Genomic DNA, 19,183 nt, shown 5'->3' with positions numbered 1-19,183 from the left:
ATCGACGGCCCAGATGATCGGATGTGATGGGGGCAAAAAGGGGGCCATAGATCACCACTCTCCCCTCCTTAAAGACCCCCCCTTACCATAGACACGAGGAGGGCCGAGGCCCCAGCCCACAACCATCAAATGACCAAGCACAAGAACACAGAATAAATGCGATTGCCCTTGAAGCCAAGAATTTGAACAAGGCGACTCACGAATTTGATTTGATCAAGAATGGTACTGTGGGAATTTGATTCTCGTCAAAAATGCAAGGAATGGTATCCGCTCTTCTAAAAAATAATGGAGAAAACCTCAAATTTATACAAGCTTTTGTATCCGACGTACAGGCGTCTTGTCCCTACTGAACAGCCTGAACAAACTGTGTATATGATGCTGTGCTGTTGCACATTTTCTGATCAGACCATCGTCATCTCTCCCCTCTTTTGAGAGACGGGACCCCCTTGGCAGTTCTGGGGAAGAAGAGCGAGAGTTGGGGGAAACAACCAAAAAACAGTGAGTTGAAGATGAGGCAATCCTTGTCTTCTCAGAGCTCATCGTGAGGGTCGTCGTCGTCATCGCTGTCGGAGGAAGGGCCACCGCTCTGCTGGTAGACCTTTGAGACGATGGGGTTGCAGACGGCCTCGACTTCCTTGAGCTTCTCCTCGAAGTCTTCTTTCTCGGCCCCCTGGTTGTCATCCAGCCAGTCCAGGGCGTCCTTGAGGGCCGCCTCGATGGCCTCTTTGTCGTCCTTCTCCATCTTGTCCGCCAGCTTGTCCTTGTCGTTAATGGTGATCTTGTCCTTGAGGGCCCACTAGAAACTCTAAACCACTTACTATATAGAAAGTTCACGCTATAACTAGGAAGAATAGCAACCAAATTAGGAAGAATATAGAATTTTCTAATTATAACTAGATAATTTTGTCATCACGAATCTCTTCTAACTAGTAAATCCCTTTTCCTAGATAGTATCTAGAAAATTGAAGCCTTATCTAGTAACATTATCTAGTAAGTTATTGTATATCTAGTAACAATATCAACATAAATAGGATTTCTTTTTTTTCACTAGTCATAACTAGTAAGTACTATCATCTAACTAGGAAATTATGGATAGTCTTTCAAGTTAACGTAGACTCGCGATTTTGCTAGGTAAAACTAGTAAGTAAATATTAGTTTATTTGAAATTTACATTTGTATATTACTCACTTATGAGCTAAGCTTTTGATTCCACACTTATAGCTATAGTCACTAGTTTGTGTAGCCTATGCTTAGTCTAGCCTATATCTAGCCTAGCTTATACATTAGGCTCAAGATAAGCACATGCTAGGTTAGGCATTGGCTCGATAATATAAAGTAGGAACATTATATGCTATGCATAAGAATACAACTTATATTTGGCATTTTCTAGGCACAAGGTAACCATAGAATAGGATAGGGTTGTGTTAGGCGTTGGCTCCTAGCATATGCTTACCCTATGTCTAAACTCTTCCTAGAATATGCTTAGACTATGTATACACATAGGATTGGCTTATAGTATGCCTAGTATTTTCCTAACTTGCCATATACGTGTACCCTATGCCTACCCCTTGTGTATTTAGTTAGACATACCTATGTCTAGCCACTCTATAGCCTCTATCAGTTTGTCTGTATGAGGAGCCTATGCATATACCTTGCCTATATAACTAATCCTATCTAAATCTAAGCCTAAGCTTAAGCTCTACCTTACTACGAGCCTAGCCCTAACACTAACCTTTAATGTAGTATAAGCCTAGTATATATTGAGTCTAATTCTAATTTAAGGTAAAGAATATAGAGAGTAAGATAGGCTTATACATCATGTGTTACTTCTATAAAAATAAGTTGTATTTAGTCATTTTGTGGATTCTCATTAATTTTGACCTATTCGTAGTACAATTCTAACTTTTTATATGTGTGATGATGATCATATTGTGCTAAACAGACGATAATAGGCAATTAATTTGTTTTACTTTTGGTGAGCAAATAACTAGACAAGTATAGAGATGTAACGATTGTAATATTGATCATTAGTGGAGTGCAATGTGAAATTATTACTATTATGGAGACTGTTATCACATAAAGCTATTTATACGCTTTAGCTTTAAAACGATTGTACTCATCTATTTAGAGTGCATTGTTGTCTCTATTTTCTTTTATTTTATTCATATTCATTAAATTTTTCATTAATTAATTGTAATTATAATATTAAAAATAAAAGATCAGAGCTAAGTTGAGGCTTATGTTAGAACTAATCATTTTGAGTGCGATTGAGTCATCCTCATTTACACTGTTTGCTAGTTATAATATGTTTTTGTAATTAATTTGGCTCAATTTTCCATTGCAATCATCGCTCTGATACCATGGAGTTGATTCTTACATATGGTTTATGATCATAGCAGCAAAGTAATGGTTGAAGTATTGGTGTAGTGAACCACTAAAATATTACACCACATACTTCATAGATTATCTTAAGGGACTGAGAATTAGCAAGATTAGTTGAAGAAGTTAATCTCTCACTTGTGCACAAGTAACTAGCTTATTGACGAGTGGAGTGTTGTTCCCATTGCATTGAGTAGCATTTTTCTCACTTGGCTATAGGTTGAGGTGTACATGGCATCTCCCCTATATCATAAGTACCTACATGAGTCTCATCTTGCAACATATCTACAAGCTATCAATATTGTATGGGTATATATTTGCATCAACCATGGCTATGCATCAGCATTCACCACATTGGTTAGTACCCTTGAACCGCACTGTCTTTCCCCTCTTCATCATGTGGACCACACATTGCCTTTTTCACCCAACCACTTAAGCACCTTAGTCCACTCAACTACTATGTAGATAGGCCACATGATTGTTTAGCCACATTGGAGAACTCGATCACTTGAAGCACATTGTCCTAACTACTTGGAGCACTTTGGCCACATGGTTAATTAGGCAAAAATTCAAGCACACTCTTCCACGTGCACATACTCAATCACATAGTCACGTAGTTGCACAATCATGCACTTTATTTCAACTCACTTTACCATCTCCACTCTCTTACCCTTGATCATGAGGCACCCTCCGACCACATTGAGAACTTCATTTTTTTATGACAATAACCTCACTCAACAATTTAGGCCACATTAGGCACTCATGAATCACTCTAGGTAGCATTAGCACATGATTATATAATACTTAGACATTATACCACCATCACACTCTACTACTTAGTGCTCATAGCATAGTGATGTGGATGGTTTTGGGAATGGGAATGGGAATGGGGATGTGGACTAGAATTACCCTCCTTTGTCACCATCAAAGAGGGCTCTTATAAGTGGATGGGATTGGAATGTGGGTTGGTTTGAGGATAAGCTAGGTCTAGGATGGCAAGCTAGAAAATGGCCATCCCATGTCATTATGGCTCATAGCATTTTACTAAAAGAACACCTTATCCACTCGATTACTTAGACATATTGAAGTAGATGATTACCTTATGCACTTAGGTAATATATAAGGCCAAATTTGCACGATTCTTGGACAAGAGTGCAAATACTTTTACACATTGTAGATGCATTTGTACACACACTTTCAAGTACCTTAGGATAAGAACTAGGGTACAAGGTCTTTGGTGCAATTTGTACATGTGTGAGAGTAAGATGCGATACATTAGTCCACATGTACATATCGTGTCTGGAGAAATTGAAGTGCGAGTGTGGACACACAAGTACATTTGTATAGAACATCTAGTATGCATTGTGTAGAACATACTTTTATTTTATTTGAATTCTTCTTCAAGCTTCTATGTGGTTCTTTGAATATGAATTAGCTCTCTTATAGATTAGGAACCCTTCACATTAGCAAATCTTATAGGAAAAAGGATAACATGCAATCTATTGATTTTAGTGGGGATTAGAAGAATAAGGGTATATAGCACATGAAAGACAGTGTGGAAGAAGAGGTTTTAGTAATGGCTAGTAGGGTTTTGCATGTTTTCTACCTAATTACCTATGAAGCCAAAGAAGCTTTGTAAGACCTCCATTGAGGCAGCATGATGCATATAGATATCATCAACATAAGGTTTCTTAAAAAGGACATCTATGTTGGTGTTGCCTAGCTCTATGTGTATTCAAAGTGTGTTGCACTCGCAAAAGGAAAAGAAGTGTTTGACAAGTTCCCAGTACCAAACAAAGTCTCTTGAAGTGCCTTGATCACTAGAGATAGGCAAAGCATGGACATGGTGCCGAAGCTTTGAGATGTTTTGGCAACATCTCAAAGGTGAGTGTCTACAAATTTGGTCACCCATACTTGCATTATGAAAGCTTGTATCAAAGAAGGGAAAAAAGATACATACCAAGGTACACAAGCTGGGGCTTATTTAGTCACGTTTGGTTGCATCTTCAAGGCATGTGGATGCATAGAAGTGGCATAGAAGGGCTAAGAAATACACATGATATAGTAGTTGTGGCATTGTATTGGTAGATATGTGCGTTGAACTTAGCTTGCTTGCAAAAGCACAAGAAGTGTTTAATAAGCTGCCAACTCGAAATTTAGTTAGCTTACTAATAAAGCCAATGAAAGCCAAAGTTGGAGGCTTTGATCATATATTACACGACTCTTTACATATTGGAGGGATTTCAGAGCACTAAATATTGGAGGGATTTCGGAGCACTAATTAATGGTGCCAGGTTACCATCATCGATCTAGACAAGGTGGCTCAAAAAGATCATTCGCTGTGGAGGTTGGGGCATAAACATGAGTCAACACTTGGTCACTCAGTTCTCACCAATTGTTGAACTCCATTGCTAGCCCCTTTTCCTCTATACATGCTTCTTCAGGAATACATCTATAATATTTTTACTTGACAAATGTCACAGAGCATATCAGGCTCTAATACCATGAAGAAACTATAAGCAAGAAGGGAATAGAGATAGCTCTAATACCTCACTTGACTATAGAATAGAGGGGTTAACATCCACCACTCTAAAGGTATTCTTGTTATTCAAAAATTCATGCCATCTTGGTCTTTCATCGCTTGCACTCAAGCTCTAACATACTCGTTCAAGCAATGGTTGCTTGCTAACTACAATAACTTTATCCACATCTACCACCACAATCTATTCAAAAGGAAAACCCTTTGTTGGCATGAATGATAATGACAATTCACAAATAAGGCAAACATAAACTCATGATTTACAACTTCAACAATTATGAAGTCTCTCTTCTCCATTGAGTTCTTTTCATCATAATTGACCCCAATGCAAGTAATGAAAATAGTTCTCATGTTAGAAGTAGCTCAAAGGGGTAAACATTTAACATATGAAATCCAAAAGGAGAGTAAGGGAGGGAGTACATATATGACAACCAAAAAAGCCAATTCAAGGTACATTAGTAGGCTGTGTATTCACCATCATGCTAGATGACACTACAAGAAATAAGGAGTCGCATTGCATCAGAAATGACTTGATCCTTATTTGAAAGTAAGATGTACTAGAACAACATATATGATAGCTATAAAAACAAAGTTGTTGTCTACACATAGATTCATTACACCTATCACCACATTTTCTTACATTATTCATAGATTCGTTAGACCTACCACCACGTTTGCTTAGTACACTATACATAGATTCATTAGACGTGTCACCACATTTTCTTACACTCAAATAGGGAATAGTTGATGAAATGAAGGGCAATTGTTTAATATAGTGGATAAACATTTAACACATACATGCAAACATTTAACACGTACATGCTTACGAGTAGGCCTCATGTTCTTCAAAGAAATTAAACTATGCCAAATGTGTGCCTCATGTTCTTCAAAGAAATTAAACCTTGGGATAGTTAAACTATGTCAAATGTGTGCCCATGTTGAAACCACCAAGTTAATTGGTTACGCTTATTGTGACTACCATCTTATGTGTGCGGCTCACCTCTCAAGGCTATATAATATAAGTACAACAAGGGTAAGTAAAGTCTACCGATTTGGTAGTGAGAGGAGGGAATATCTCTTAAGTTAGGATTCGAATGCAATTTGATGGTGAAAATATTGATTTAACATTGCAACTTTAAAATTAAACCTTAAGCCTTAGAAGCTATGCCTTAAACTTTAAAATTAAACCTTAAATCTTAAACCTCTTCTTGTGGCCAAAGCCGTGGTCGAAGAAGAAGGAGAGCTCCTCGAGGGTGATCTTGCCCTTAGTCTAGGGGATGAAGAAGTAAAAGAAGAGGATGGCGAATTCCCTACCTACCCCCTAATTCCCGCCAACGGATACTTCCAAGTTCCCTCTCTTTTATATAATCTCCCTTCTTTCCTTCAACGCCGCTTTACTATCCTTCTCCTTTCGTACTATTCTATTCTTGCACTCTGCTAATCCGTCCAGCTCGATACAGAGATCTAGACGGTGGTGTAGGAGACCTGGAGCATCGGCCTGCACCAGCTAAATGGAGGAGCTGGGAACGGCCTGCACCTGATTAGCAGTGCCGACAGAAGGTCCGCGCCCAACGTCCCCATTATACGTCATGTGCTGCGCCTGGCGTGCAACCCGGCCCGTCACATCAGACGAGCTACCGCCCAGTGCACCCCGTCACAGCTACATTCAGCTAATCATGCAGGCTACATTCAGCGCCTGCAGGCTTATACATTCAGCGCCCTTCGCTGCAGCTAGTTGCCCCATCACGTACTGCGCCCGGCCTGCAAGGGCCCCGACGCCATGTCTGATCAGTACTAGTATGTCTGATGCCCCGATGCCCCGACGTCTGAGTACAGCTAGTACTAGTACGCGGCCCCGACGCCCGACCTGCAGCGGCCCCGACGCCACGCCCGGCCTACAGCGGCCCCGACGCCACATCTGAGTACAAGCGGCCTGCCCCGACGCCACGTCTGAGTACTAGTACATCTGAGTACAAGCCTGCCCCGACGCCTGCACGTCTGAGTACAGTCAGTGTATTCTAGCCTTATTCTTGTTGTTTAATGGTTTTTTCATAATATGTTATTGGGAAGGCCCAAGTCAATATCTTATAGCTCTTTTTGGGGAGAAAGGCAATAAGGCACCATATTTGTTTCTTTAATTGGATATTGTAAGCAACATGATTTTTCTAATTGTGCATTTTAAGCAATGTGATAGATTCATTTTAAGCAATGTGCATTTTAAACAAGGGCACTCTCCTATCTATATGCAAAAACAAGCATCTATTTCTTACTCAATCCTATACCATTGATATTATCACAATGGATTAGGCATGAGTGAGCTTGAGGCCTTGTAATCCTTATTTTCCTTAAGTTTTGGTTATAGGATAATTTTCATGAAAAACGGAGGTTTAATTTCAAGCAAATTACAAAATTGAAAAATGCATATGAATGTTTGAAAATGAGGTTATCAAAATGGATCATGATGAGCTCATGTTAGTTATATTAGAAACTATTGGGACCATTTCTTGATTTGTGAAAAGGCATATACTTTGTGTGCATTTCTACATTCAACTCATGTACATAGTAGGACACATCCATATTCATAATAGCACACTCTTGCACCATACATTGTCACCTAGGTGTGTTCACTTGCTTGGGGATTTAGTCTAGTATTTTAATGACATACACCTCTACTAGGACCACCCTTTTAGCCTACAACCATGTTCCTTCTAAGATTCGAGAGTGTTCCACATAGGTGCTATGTGGGTTTGTAAATGTGGATTAGAGTGTTTTTTATGTGCTTCCCTACTAGTGCCTAAGTTGTTTTCTACTTTGCATATGAAACACCGTACAATACTTTTATTTACTGAAATATGCTTGTTCATTATACATTCTTGTGCACTATATTTGCAGGCTGAATGTGCATCTCATGCAATGTGTTCTTTCACTAAATATTCTTATACGATACTTGCAGGATGCATTTGCATAATCGAGGTTGTTGAATTTGTTGCGACTTGTGATCCAATTGTCAATTACATGATTTGAATATGTTTGTCCTTGATATTTTTTTTGTAACTCTTTTTTGTAGAAACACCTCTACTAGGACCATCCTTTTTGTAGAAACACCTCTACTAGTACCAATAAGTACAAGCATATGTCACATAGCTTGAGAACCAACACCTTCAATAATGTTGAGATCAATGCTATGTTACTCATAGATTCCATTCAATTTTATGAAAATTTCACAATAGATATTCGTCTTGATGCATGATTTCATTATAGTAAGCATCCTAAAATGATTTGTTTGAGGAGATGTCTAACCATGCTTGGGAGATGTCCTTTGCTTGTTTGAGGAGATGCCTAACCATGTTTTGCGAAAGGATAACTGTTGTGATGGGCCTTTTTGGCCCTAGGGACACGATCTGCCTATCCAAACAGGGGTTATGGTTCTCATGTTTACTTTTTACGCTAGGTTTTCTTGAGTATAAGTTTGTTATACCAAGCTCCTAGTATCACTTGTTTGAGGAGATGTCTAATCATCAATGTATGTCATTTCTTGGGAAATGAGCCCACCAATGTGTGTCCTTGATATTTTTTTTAAAACTCTTTTTTGTAGAAACACCTCTACTAGGACCACCTCTATTAGAGTGTTTTTTATGTGCTTCCCTACTAGTGCCTAAGTCGTTTTCTACTTCGTATCCAAGTGATGTGATGGGTCTTTTTGGCTATATTTGGGACACGATCTTCCTGTCCAAGTAGGGTTTTGTAATATCTCCTTTGCTTGTTTGAGGAGATGTCTAACCATGTTTTGCGAAAGGATAACTGTTGTGATGGGCCTTTTTGGCCCTAGGGACACGATCTTCCTATCCAAACAGGGGTTATGGTTTTCATGTTTACTTTTTACGCTAGGTTATGGTTTCACATGGGTGCTATGTGGGTTTGTAAATGTGGATTAGAGTGTTTTTTATGTGCTTCCCTACTAGTGCCTAAGTCGTTTTCTACTTCGTATCCAAGTGATGTGATGGGTCTTTTTTGCCCAAGGGACACGATCTTCCTATCCAAGTAGGGTTTTGTAATCTCTCCTTTGCTTGTTTGAGGAGATATCTAGCCATGCTTAAAAAAGGATAACTGCGAGAGTAAGATGCAATACATTAGTCCACTTGTACATATCGTGTTTGGAGAAATTTTTATAGAACATGTCCTTTGCTTGTTTGAGGAGATGTCTAATCCATAGATTCATTAGACTTGTCACTAAATTTTCTTACACTCAAATAGGGAATAGTTGATGAAATGAAGGGAAATTGTTTAATATAGTGGATAAATATTTAACACGTACATGCTTACGAGTAGACCTCATGTTCTTCAAAGAAATTAAACTATGCCAAATGTGTGCCTCATGTTCTCAAGCATAAGTTTATTATAGTAAGCTCCAAGTATCACTTGTTTGATGAGATGTTTAACCATGCTTGGAAAAGTAAGCTTGAAAACTATAATTGTTAAGAGATTATATAAAGTTTTAATTGAATGGTATTCTTGTGGCACAAATGGCAAGTTCCTCAAGTGATATGAGAAGATGCTCATGCTTATACAAGTGTTCAAAAACTAATCAAGGATGGCAGATGGTTAGTCGAAGTACTTTCTACCATCATAGCCGCCAAGATTTACTTGGTAATATGCATAGGAGAGTTGGTTTACAAAATCCAAACTTGACTATGGCCGAAGATGAGGAACAATTAATTGAAACTATAGATGGGCCCACAGAGAGGAGATAGGTTTGGTGCGATTGCATTTTATATTGTCATGGTGGAAGATATGTTGTTCCTTCCACCTTTGCTATTCATCAACAATTGAGGTTGAAATATCGAGACTTGGGACTCGAGATAGGATTAACACCACAATGCAATGATGATATAATAAGTGATGTTCATGATCATGGATATCATGCATATAGTGACCCAGATCAACATTGTGAGGATAATGCTAACAATGTTGAGCACTCGGAAGAACATGATGAACATATGGATATGCATGAAGACGTTGATCCAAGTACAGAGTCTTTACTATGCATCCAGATACTTGAGAAAGTAATTGAGTTACAAGCTCTTTGGGATAAACATAGAATATCTATCACAGCTCAGGATGAAATGCTTCAACTTTTGTTTGGTGATATGGGTGGCCAGAGAGTTGGAAAACAAGATAATGAGCCTTTGAAACCAAGCTTGAGTAAGCTCTTAGTTCAATTGCCTGAGACATGGGATGGGACCTTGGATGGAATAAGGATTCTTGCATGTTGGGAGCAATTGATTACAATGTACAATGGACTTGGAATGATTCAATCTCAATGCTATAAGATTTGTGGAGGTACACGTGATAATCCTCATGAGATAGAGCTTTTTGAGCCTAGTAGAGAAGATCTGTATGTGAGAAATGTTGAAAAGTGTTCTTGTTCAGGAAATAGAAGACAAAGCATCTTGAAACGTGATTGCTTGATTTGTTCTTCCAAGTGTCCAAGGTGTCAAAAGACACGAAAGGATATGCTTTCATTTGACTATTTACCTATTAAGAATCAGCTACAACTTTTAGTAAAAAGTCAAAGATTTTGCCATGGATTTTTACAAATGTGGCGCCACAAGGAGAGATGGCTTGGACAAGCAGTTTCTATGCATCCAAACTCATCCTTTGAATTTTGGGATGGATCAAAATGTCGTGAGGTCCAAGATTTTTGGAATCCAAATGCTGAGTACGAGCTACCTATCATCTGCCAAAACTCAAGGTGTAATACTGTGTTTTCCACCTTTCCAAGAAAATCAGAAACACTTCAGCATGGATGGAGCGAATCTACCAAGGAGTATATATTTATATGCAATAAGTGTCGTACTTTGAATAAACACCATCAGCAACTATGCAAGGTACATATTTCACTAGTTATCTTTTCAAAATAACAGTTATATTTCACTAGTTATATTTCATAGAATCATATGTATGCCAAATCTAGTTGTGAACACATAGAATCATACTAGTTATTGCTCTATGCGTATTTGTACTAAATTAATTTTTTATGTAGGGAGAGCCTCGAAACTTCGCTCTATTTCTACATTGGGATGGATTCCAAGCTTCTCGAACAACTCAAAAGGATTGTGGAGCAGTAGAAATTATGATTTTAAACAGTGGCAAAAGGTCTAGGATTGGGATTCTTCCTGTATTATTTTTGCCACTAAGTAGCAAGAAATTGATTCGCAATTCAAGCTTTGCATTCAGGATCCTTTTGAGACCATTAATAAAAGAGCTTGAGGAGTTATTCATTGAGGGAGTAAATGTGTTTTATAATTATCCAATTGAACGTATCTTTGATAATTCCGCTCAACAAACACAATTTTGCAAGATACGTGTAATGTTAATGATGGTCACAGGTGATCATCCAGGCCAATGCAAACTTGGAATGTTTAAAGATGGAGGACAATCCTTTTGTCGAAGGGATAAAGCTCAGGCTACCTTGGATAGTAATAACTCATCATTTCAAGGTCGCTATATTTATGATGGAAATAGATATCAAGCTCGGTATCCTCCAGAAAAACGTACCATAGAAGGAATGAAAGAAGCACTTTTACAATCCAAAAAAGCATTCACACAGATTGAACGAGAATGTATACTCAAGGAAGCAGGATTATCAGGAGAGTCTATAATGTGGAGATTGCATGATCTATATGGTTTCAATTTATCATTGGATTTAGTCTATGATTCAATGCATATTTCTGCATTGAATGTATTCAAAAAATATGTAAGTGCTCTTATGCAAGCTACATCCAATGAGACAAAGAGAGAAATAGATGCTTGTGTTGAAAAGGTATTTTCCCTCGCTCCACAATCCATTCGAAACGGTCGTTGGCCATCCACTCCAAGCAAATACCATGATATTTTTAAGGCAGAGGAGAATCAAAAGTTCATCAAGTGGTGTTTACCATATATTTTACTAAGAATTTCTGACTTACATAGAGAAATCTATGACTTGGGGATTCTTCTAGTAGATATATCCCATGGGTTTTGTAATTACAGTTGCGACAAAGGCTGGTCAAAGGAAAGCATAGAAATGATGCGTTCCTTGCTTCTTTCATGGAGAGTAAGAAAGGAAGAGTCTATGGGGGCAAATTCTTATCCTCTTGAGCATGTTGCAGGTATGAATCTTTATTAATTCAATATATCAATTTCTCATAGCCTCTAATAATGTCTACTAACTTATTTTATTTACAGGGTTTGGAGAAATACTTGATGATGTTTGCAGGCATGGAATGCATGATATCTATTGGTGTTATGAATTTGAACATAAGGTACTAACATATGTTGGTATCAAGACCAACAAAAAAGACATGGAGATATCGTACATTCATTATTATAGAAGAATACTATTTACAGAGGTTTTCTCAATATTACAGTAAGACAAGGATAGCCTTTTGCCACATGAGAGGACATTAAAAAGTGTTCATATGTGTTTGTCACTTCCTTCTTTTTTTGAGATAAGAAGTCGTGACAGCACATCATGCCACGCAACACATGAACAAGGAATCTTGGAGGTTTCATCAGTCAAGAGGGCGAAGGAGCTATGGAGGGAGCTTGAAATAATAAATCAAGATATTGCATGTTGGAGAATGATAAAACAAAAAGGTATAGCAATACGACAAAAGAGAGGAATAATTAGACCACTTATTCAGGAGGAACAAAAGTATGTAGAGCACTATTGGTCTCTTGAAGAGAATTCTCTACAATCCCAACATGTGACAATGTATAAAAAGTTAGTGTTCAATGGGGATGTTTATAAGCTTGGGGATGGTGTAGTAGTTAAAGTTGATGAGCCTAACACTACTGTTGAAAGCATGGGTCATTGGAAGGCTCGTATTACATCATTTTTTTCAGTTCAATGGAATAGAGAGATCATGCTTTTCTTTGGGGCAGAGTATTATAAACAATGTATCATAGTAAAAGATAATAAAGAGTGCTTACTTATCAAACCAACTACAGGAATGAGTGTGTTACAAAGAGAACGTCTTCCATTTGACTGGGATTGTGTAAGGCCTGTAAGCTCATTATTGCACAAGTGTATGCTTCTCCCTTTCACTAATAAGCTTATTGCTTATGAAATAAAAGATCTCTCACCTAAGACAAGACTGCTTCAAGTAGGTGAAGTTGGATGTATTCCTCCGTGGCTAGAGAAGAATGATATTGTGTTGGCATATATGGATACGAATAACAATTTAACCAAACGTGTGGTGGTACGTGAAGTGGATAGAGAAAAAAAAGAATGCAAATTAGCATGGTTGGAGAAAGATCACAATCAAAATAACTTATGGAAAGTTTCTATGGAGGATAACTGCACGAGGGACTGGAATTGTTGTATCACAATAATACATGGATGGTTGATAAGGAAAAGGAGGAGAGCAATATTACCCTCTGGAGAATTATGTGATTTTCCAGTGTCATGGATATCCTAAATTTATGCAAAAAAGACATGTCTATATAGACTATATACATGCTTATAAATGTAAGTATTTTTTATAACATTTATTTTATTAGATCAATCCAAGTTTCATATATCTCTAAAACTAATATTTACCATTTTATGAATGATTATTCGTCTTAAATATTATGTTTATTTGACTTGTATGTTTTTTTTTCAGGTTATATTTTACGATGGCGTCTAATGAAGTCATGGCTGTAGATACACCAACATATGAGCAGATATTTTTGCCTCTGCCATCAAACAATCACAATCCTAATAAGAAATATGGAAGAAAATATCTCATAGCATATTGTCGTAGTACACAAAACCAAATTTATTGTGCAAATCAAGTATGTGGAAGAAAAGTATAAAGATCTGCGACATAAGCTTGACTTGCAACAAGAGATAAAAAGATTACATTGAGTCTAAACATCATGAGATTAAGCCACTTGAGTTTCCAGGGGCAACTTATATTTGGAGAAAAAAAGACATCTACCTATATTTCCTTCGAAATATGCAAACAAATAGAAAATTCAAGAAACAAAAGATGAGACACTTGTCAGAGAGCTCCTCTATGGTAGACTCTTTTACATGTATTAGAACTTACTTTACTTTTTATACTCCTTATAATTCAATGTCTTTTACAGAAATCGACTACTTCTATAGTTGGAGAGGATGCTAAAGATGATCAAGAAGTTCAACAGGTTTATTTCAAAAATTTTATTTTCATTTTAGAGTGATGTTTTTTTTAAATTATGGTTTGGTTTACATAAATGTACTGACATAAATTGCACTTTTTTATTATATTTAAAAATAAACATTGCAGCAATCCCAAGCTTTTAACAATGAAGAAAATGAGGGTTTGGATCATAATGCATGTGGCACAATAGAGGTTTGTCAGTAAAACTATGATATGTACCTCATTGATCATTACTTTTGAAAATATTTATATTTTTTATTTGAATACTGAGTTTTCTTTCAAACAAGATGAAGATAGAGGATGTTTATCGTCCAGAACTACCTTCACATACATAAGATGATTCAAATCACACAAAAAATGACGAGAATTTTGATACGGTGAGCATGATATTTGTAATTATTTTTAATAAAAACTTTGGATAATTTTACTAACATGTTTCATTTTCTTTTAAGGATGACATGCTCAAGAATTATAAATCCTTTACCGACCTTCTTGTACATGCTACACATGTTAGTTATTTTCAATGCTTTGTAAAAATTAAATATTAATATATATCATATTATAATTTAATAATATTATTTTTCAAAAATTATAGATTGAGGAGAACACTATGTTGGCAAATAATGTTATAGTTCTAAATCGAAAAAGCAAGCGAATCCCAAAGGTACTAAGATATTTCTCTTTCTTTTTATCTCTATAGTTTGTATTAAATTAAATATTATCTTTGTTTAATCAATTGATTTTTATCTTATAGTAGAGTGAAAAGATGAAAGATAACATGAAGGAAATGAAAAAAAAAGCTTAAAGGAATATAGAGAATCATAATAAATCCAAGGTATTTTGAGTATATCTTAAGATAAACATGGATGTCTTTATTTTGGTAATTTAACCCTTTTATGATGCTTAATAGGGGATTGAAAACTCCAATGTGCGGCTAGCTAGGAGTCATGCTAAGACACTTGATAAATGCCAATCCTCTCAGGTTATATGTGTTATGTTTATTTAGTATATGTGTGTATTGTTAAATATGTAAATATAAATTGTTTTTACTAAAATCGTTTTTTTGGAATTGCAGAGTATGTTGAGTGAGGTGGATGAAGAAACGATCTTGTTAAAATACTTGGATATTGCTACGGTGGATGAGCTATATACATCATTAAAATCCACTTTTAACATCATTAAGAGAGATCCCACTTTCACTACAAATCGTACAGAGCATAATGTGGATGCCATGAGAAAGGCTATAGTACAATGGCTGGTGGTTCAAAAACGAGTTATAATCAAAGATACAATCATTGGAAGTTTAAGCCTAGATGATGTTAATGTAGTAGAATAAGGACAATTTGGATTTCACATTATAGTATGCTACTTTTGTATTGTGGACATTGGCAAAAAAATCTATTATTCACTTTTACTTTATTAAAATCACTTTTAAAATAAAATATTTTTCTATTATTATTTATATCGAAGATATAAAAATGTCATTCTATGAGATTTCGTTATATCATTATATGCCTCCTATATGCTAAGTTGTATGATAAAGTTACTACATAGATGTTATATGTTATAATTTCTTATATGGTAACTTTTTCGATGAAGTTACTATATAGATTATTTCTATTTATGAAGTTACTATATAGTAAATTTTTTAAAAAGTTACTATATAGATAGTTATGATAATCAACTTCCTATATAGTAAGCTAACCAAAAAAAGCTTTCTATATAGTAAATTAACTAGAAAAATCTTTCTATATTGGAAACTATCTTTCTAGATTGGCAATCTAGTAAAGTTTGATTTTTCCTATATTAGAATTCTCTTTTTTTTCCTATATAGTAAGTGGTTTAAAGTTTCTTGTGCACCATCAACGACAAGGACAAGCTGGCGGATAAGATCGAGAAGGACGACAAAGAGGCCATCGGGGCGGCGCTTCATGTTGTCCACGTACGTCTCGACGCTGTTCCTGGCGTCCACTCTCTCCCGCACTTTCTTGTCTTCCTCCGCGAACTCCTCCGCCTCCTTCACCATTCTGTCGATCTCGTCTTGGCTCAACCGCCCCTTGTCGTTGGTGATGGTGATCTTCTCAGACTTGCCGGTGCCCTTGTCCTCCGCCTTCACATTCAGGATGCCGTTGGCATCCACCTCGAATGTAACTTCGATTTGAGGTACGCCTCTGCAAGTAACAATTGGAGAACAAAGCCACCATCATCAGTCACAGCACACGATTAATTCCCTGCACTCTGTGCATTAATTAATACGACTGGCCATGAAAACAAAACTCTACAACGATGGGCGCACAGACATGATTCACGCATACCTTGGAGCATGGGGGATGCCAGACAAGTCAAACTTGCCGAGCGCCCTGCAATCCTTGGTCATGCTACGTTCCTCTTCGAAGACCTGAATTCACGAGCGCAACGAACAGCTTAAGTCTCCGCACATGCAACCGCGGGATGAAAGGGCACGTGCAGAAGCAAAGCTATGTATGATTATGTGACCAACCTGAATGGAGACGGTGGTCTGTTGATCCTGGTAGGTGGTGAAAACTTGGGACTTCTTGGTGGGAATCACAGTGTTCCTCGGGATCAGCTTGGTCATCACCCCACCCACAGTCTCAATACCAAGTGTCAATGGAGTAACATCCAAGAGCAGGATATCTGCAGGAGACACAGACAGCAAGAACACGCATTTTTCAGAGTTTGCCCGCCAGTTTGCGAACCCCCTACTGCAGGAATTGAAGCAATCACCCCGGCACTGCCCGGATTAAAAGCCAGCTCACCTTTTGTCTCGTCACCGCCCTCCCCGCTCAGAATGCCACCTTGAACCGCAGCTCCATACGCCACGGCCTCATCAGGGTTCACGCCCTTGTTGGGTTCTTTGCCATCGAAGAAATCCTTCAACAGCTGCTGGACCTTGGGAATCCTGGTGCTTCCGCCCACCAGGACAATCTCGTCGATCTGAGATTTCTGCAGACCCGCGTCATCCATGGCCTTCTTCACAGGGCCCATCGTCTTCCTGAACAGATCGTTGTTGAGCTCCTCGAACCTGGCCCGTGTCAGGGGCTCCGAGAAGTCGATGCCATCGAAGAGAGACTCGATCTCCACTCTGACTTGGTGCTGGTTACTCAAAGCCCTCTTGGCTCTCTCAGCTTCTCTGCGAAGCTTTCCCAAGGCGCGGTTGTCCTTGCTGATGTCCTTGTTGTACTTCTTCTTGATGAGCTTGATGAAATACTCCATGATGCGCTGGTCAAAGTCCTCACCTGCAACCACATTTTTAAAAAATCCATCAGCATTGATCATGCCAGCAGCCATCTAATTCCCCTTGCGTGCATAATAATCCGCTAGTAATAATCTACTAGTAACTAGTAATGCGACAAAAGAGAATAGACGCAGATGATTGATCACCTCCGAGATGGGTGTCCCCGTTAGTGGCCAACACCTCGAACACTCCATTGTCGATCGTGAGTACGGAAACATCGAACGTTCCACCTCCCAAGTCGAACACAAGGATATTCTTCTCGCCTCCCTTCTTATCCAGACCATAGGCAATCGCAGCGGCAGTAGGCTCATTGATGATCCTAGCCACGTTCAATCCGGCAATGACTCCTGCATCCTTGGTGGCTTGCCTCTGAGCATCGTTGAAATAAGCTGCCATAATAACAGACAGACAGAGAGGTGTGCTTAGTTCAAAGACACCCCAAACCCACCCCGGCTTGCAGCTAGTTAGCTCCTATCGTAAATCGCTACAATAGTCTCTCCTGGCACAGTCACCACTGCATCCTTGATCTTCTTCCCGAGGAAAGCTTCGGCAGTTTCTTTCATCTTGGTCAGGACCATTGCACTGATTTCTTCGGGGCTGAAGACCTTAACCTCTCCATCCTTGATCTTCACCTGGATGTAAGGCTTGCCGTCCTTGTTGACGATCTTGTAGGGCACGAGTTTCATGTCCCTCTGCACTTCCTTATCCTCGAATCTATGCCAGGCCAAAACGCATTAGCATTTTCTTACCAGTTTCTTTTTTTTTTTTTCTCCGCATTTGTGCAATGGAGCAGCCCGAATCAACAATGCGATGTTGATCCACAATCTCATAGCGTATGAATACTTACTTTCTTCCAATCAACCGTTTCACGTCGAAGATGGTTCTTTCCGGGTTAACGGAAGCCTGGTTTTTAGCAGCCTCACCGATGAGCCTCTCACTATCGGTGAAAGCCACCCAGGAGGGCGTTATTCGGTTCCCCTGGTCGTTGGCGATGATCTCTACATGTCCGTTCTTGTAGACTCCCACACAGGAGTAGGTGGTGCCGAGGTCGATCCCGATTACGGTGCCGAGCTTGGGGGCCTCCTCCGCAGCAACAAACGACGCAAGGAGAATGCCTGCACGGAGGACATTACAACTCCAGTAAGATCCAGAGGAGGACCGAGCCACCAAGTAACGGCAGGTTTGGAAGACCGAGAGAGCTATATTTCAGCGCGCAGCGAGACGGTAGGATGTGCTTGAGAGCATCCGTAGATCGCTGCTAAACGGGCAGTAAAAATGTACAGGAAAACGCACGCGCGGACGACAGCAATCTGCTAGTTAAAGGTGGGAAAAATGCATACCTGCGAGGACGATAGCAAACAAGCCGATGCCGGAGCACCGACGGCCAGCCATGGCAGGGAGAGGCGCGGAGGAGAAAAGACGCTGTGAAGGAGGGCTGGAGAGGGCCTTTCTTGCACAAACGCCGCCGGAGAACGACGGAGCGAAAGCTCTCGCCGACGCTGCTAATGACGACGACAACGACGAGGACGATGAAAAGAAGATGTAGCTCTGTAAGTGAATATACTACGCTGCTCCTCCTCTCACTGCCCAGCCTTAATAGGCCTTAAAATACATGACTAGACCGCCTGTCCCCTTACAAAAACTCCCACATCCCGGCCGACCTCTCAACGCCGACGTGGCACCCCTGACGAACCATGACACGTCGGTCCCGACGAACCCCCTTCCGCCAATCAGCTCTCTCCCCACACGTTTCCAAGCGACCTCCCTCTGCCACGTAGTCCCGAGAACCCCTTCCGCCAATCAACGCCCAGAGTCCTACGACATTTCGTTTCAATTCAC

General features: G+C 39.0%; 1 protein-coding gene and 1 long non-coding RNA gene across 2 annotated transcripts; one reads left to right on the top strand and one right to left on the bottom strand.

The window, feature by feature from the left end:
- Positions 1-254: 254 nt before the first annotated feature.
- On the bottom strand, positions 255-18,945 carry LOC148017807 (luminal-binding protein 5-like). The gene is made up of 9 exons (XM_087661621.1): positions 18,685-18,945; positions 18,192-18,459; positions 17,847-18,058; positions 17,491-17,736; positions 16,866-17,345; positions 16,589-16,743; positions 16,404-16,486; positions 15,995-16,259; positions 255-778 (listed from the first exon to the last, which is right to left on the bottom strand). Exons 1-9 carry the CDS (start codon positions 18,734-18,736, stop codon positions 530-532), a joined length of 2,010 nt encoding a protein of 669 aa, XP_087517747.1. The 5' UTR covers positions 18,737-18,945; the 3' UTR covers positions 255-529.
- On the top strand, positions 14,906-15,327 carry LOC148017808 (uncharacterized). The gene is made up of 3 exons (XR_015687671.1): positions 14,906-14,923; positions 14,999-15,070; positions 15,164-15,327. It is a non-coding gene; the product is annotated as an uncharacterized LOC148017808 (long non-coding RNA).
- Positions 18,946-19,183: the final 238 nt, after the last annotated feature.

The sequence above is a fragment of the Lygodium microphyllum genome, chromosome 21 (assembly GCF_053477565.2).
Source record: "Lygodium microphyllum isolate KBCC chromosome 21, Lygodium_microphyllum_v1.1.10, whole genome shotgun sequence".
Classification (NCBI taxonomy): Eukaryota; Viridiplantae; Streptophyta; class Polypodiopsida; order Schizaeales; family Lygodiaceae; genus Lygodium; species Lygodium microphyllum.
The sequence above is the reverse complement of the archived record's forward strand: the minus strand, read 5'-3'. Positions and strand labels throughout refer to the sequence as shown.

Coding starts and splice junctions, on each gene's coding strand:
- LOC148017807 (XM_087661621.1), bottom strand. CDS start 18,736: ATGGCTGGCCGTCGGTGCTCCGGCATCGGCTTGTTTGCTATCGTCCTC. Junction 17,346..17,490: donor CGGGGACACCCATCTCGGAG/GTGATCAATCAT, acceptor ATGTGGTTGCAG/GTGAGGACTTTGACCAGCGC. Junction 16,487..16,588: donor AGACCACCGTCTCCATTCAG/GTTGGTCACATA, acceptor TCGTGAATTCAG/GTCTTCGAAGAGGAACGTAG.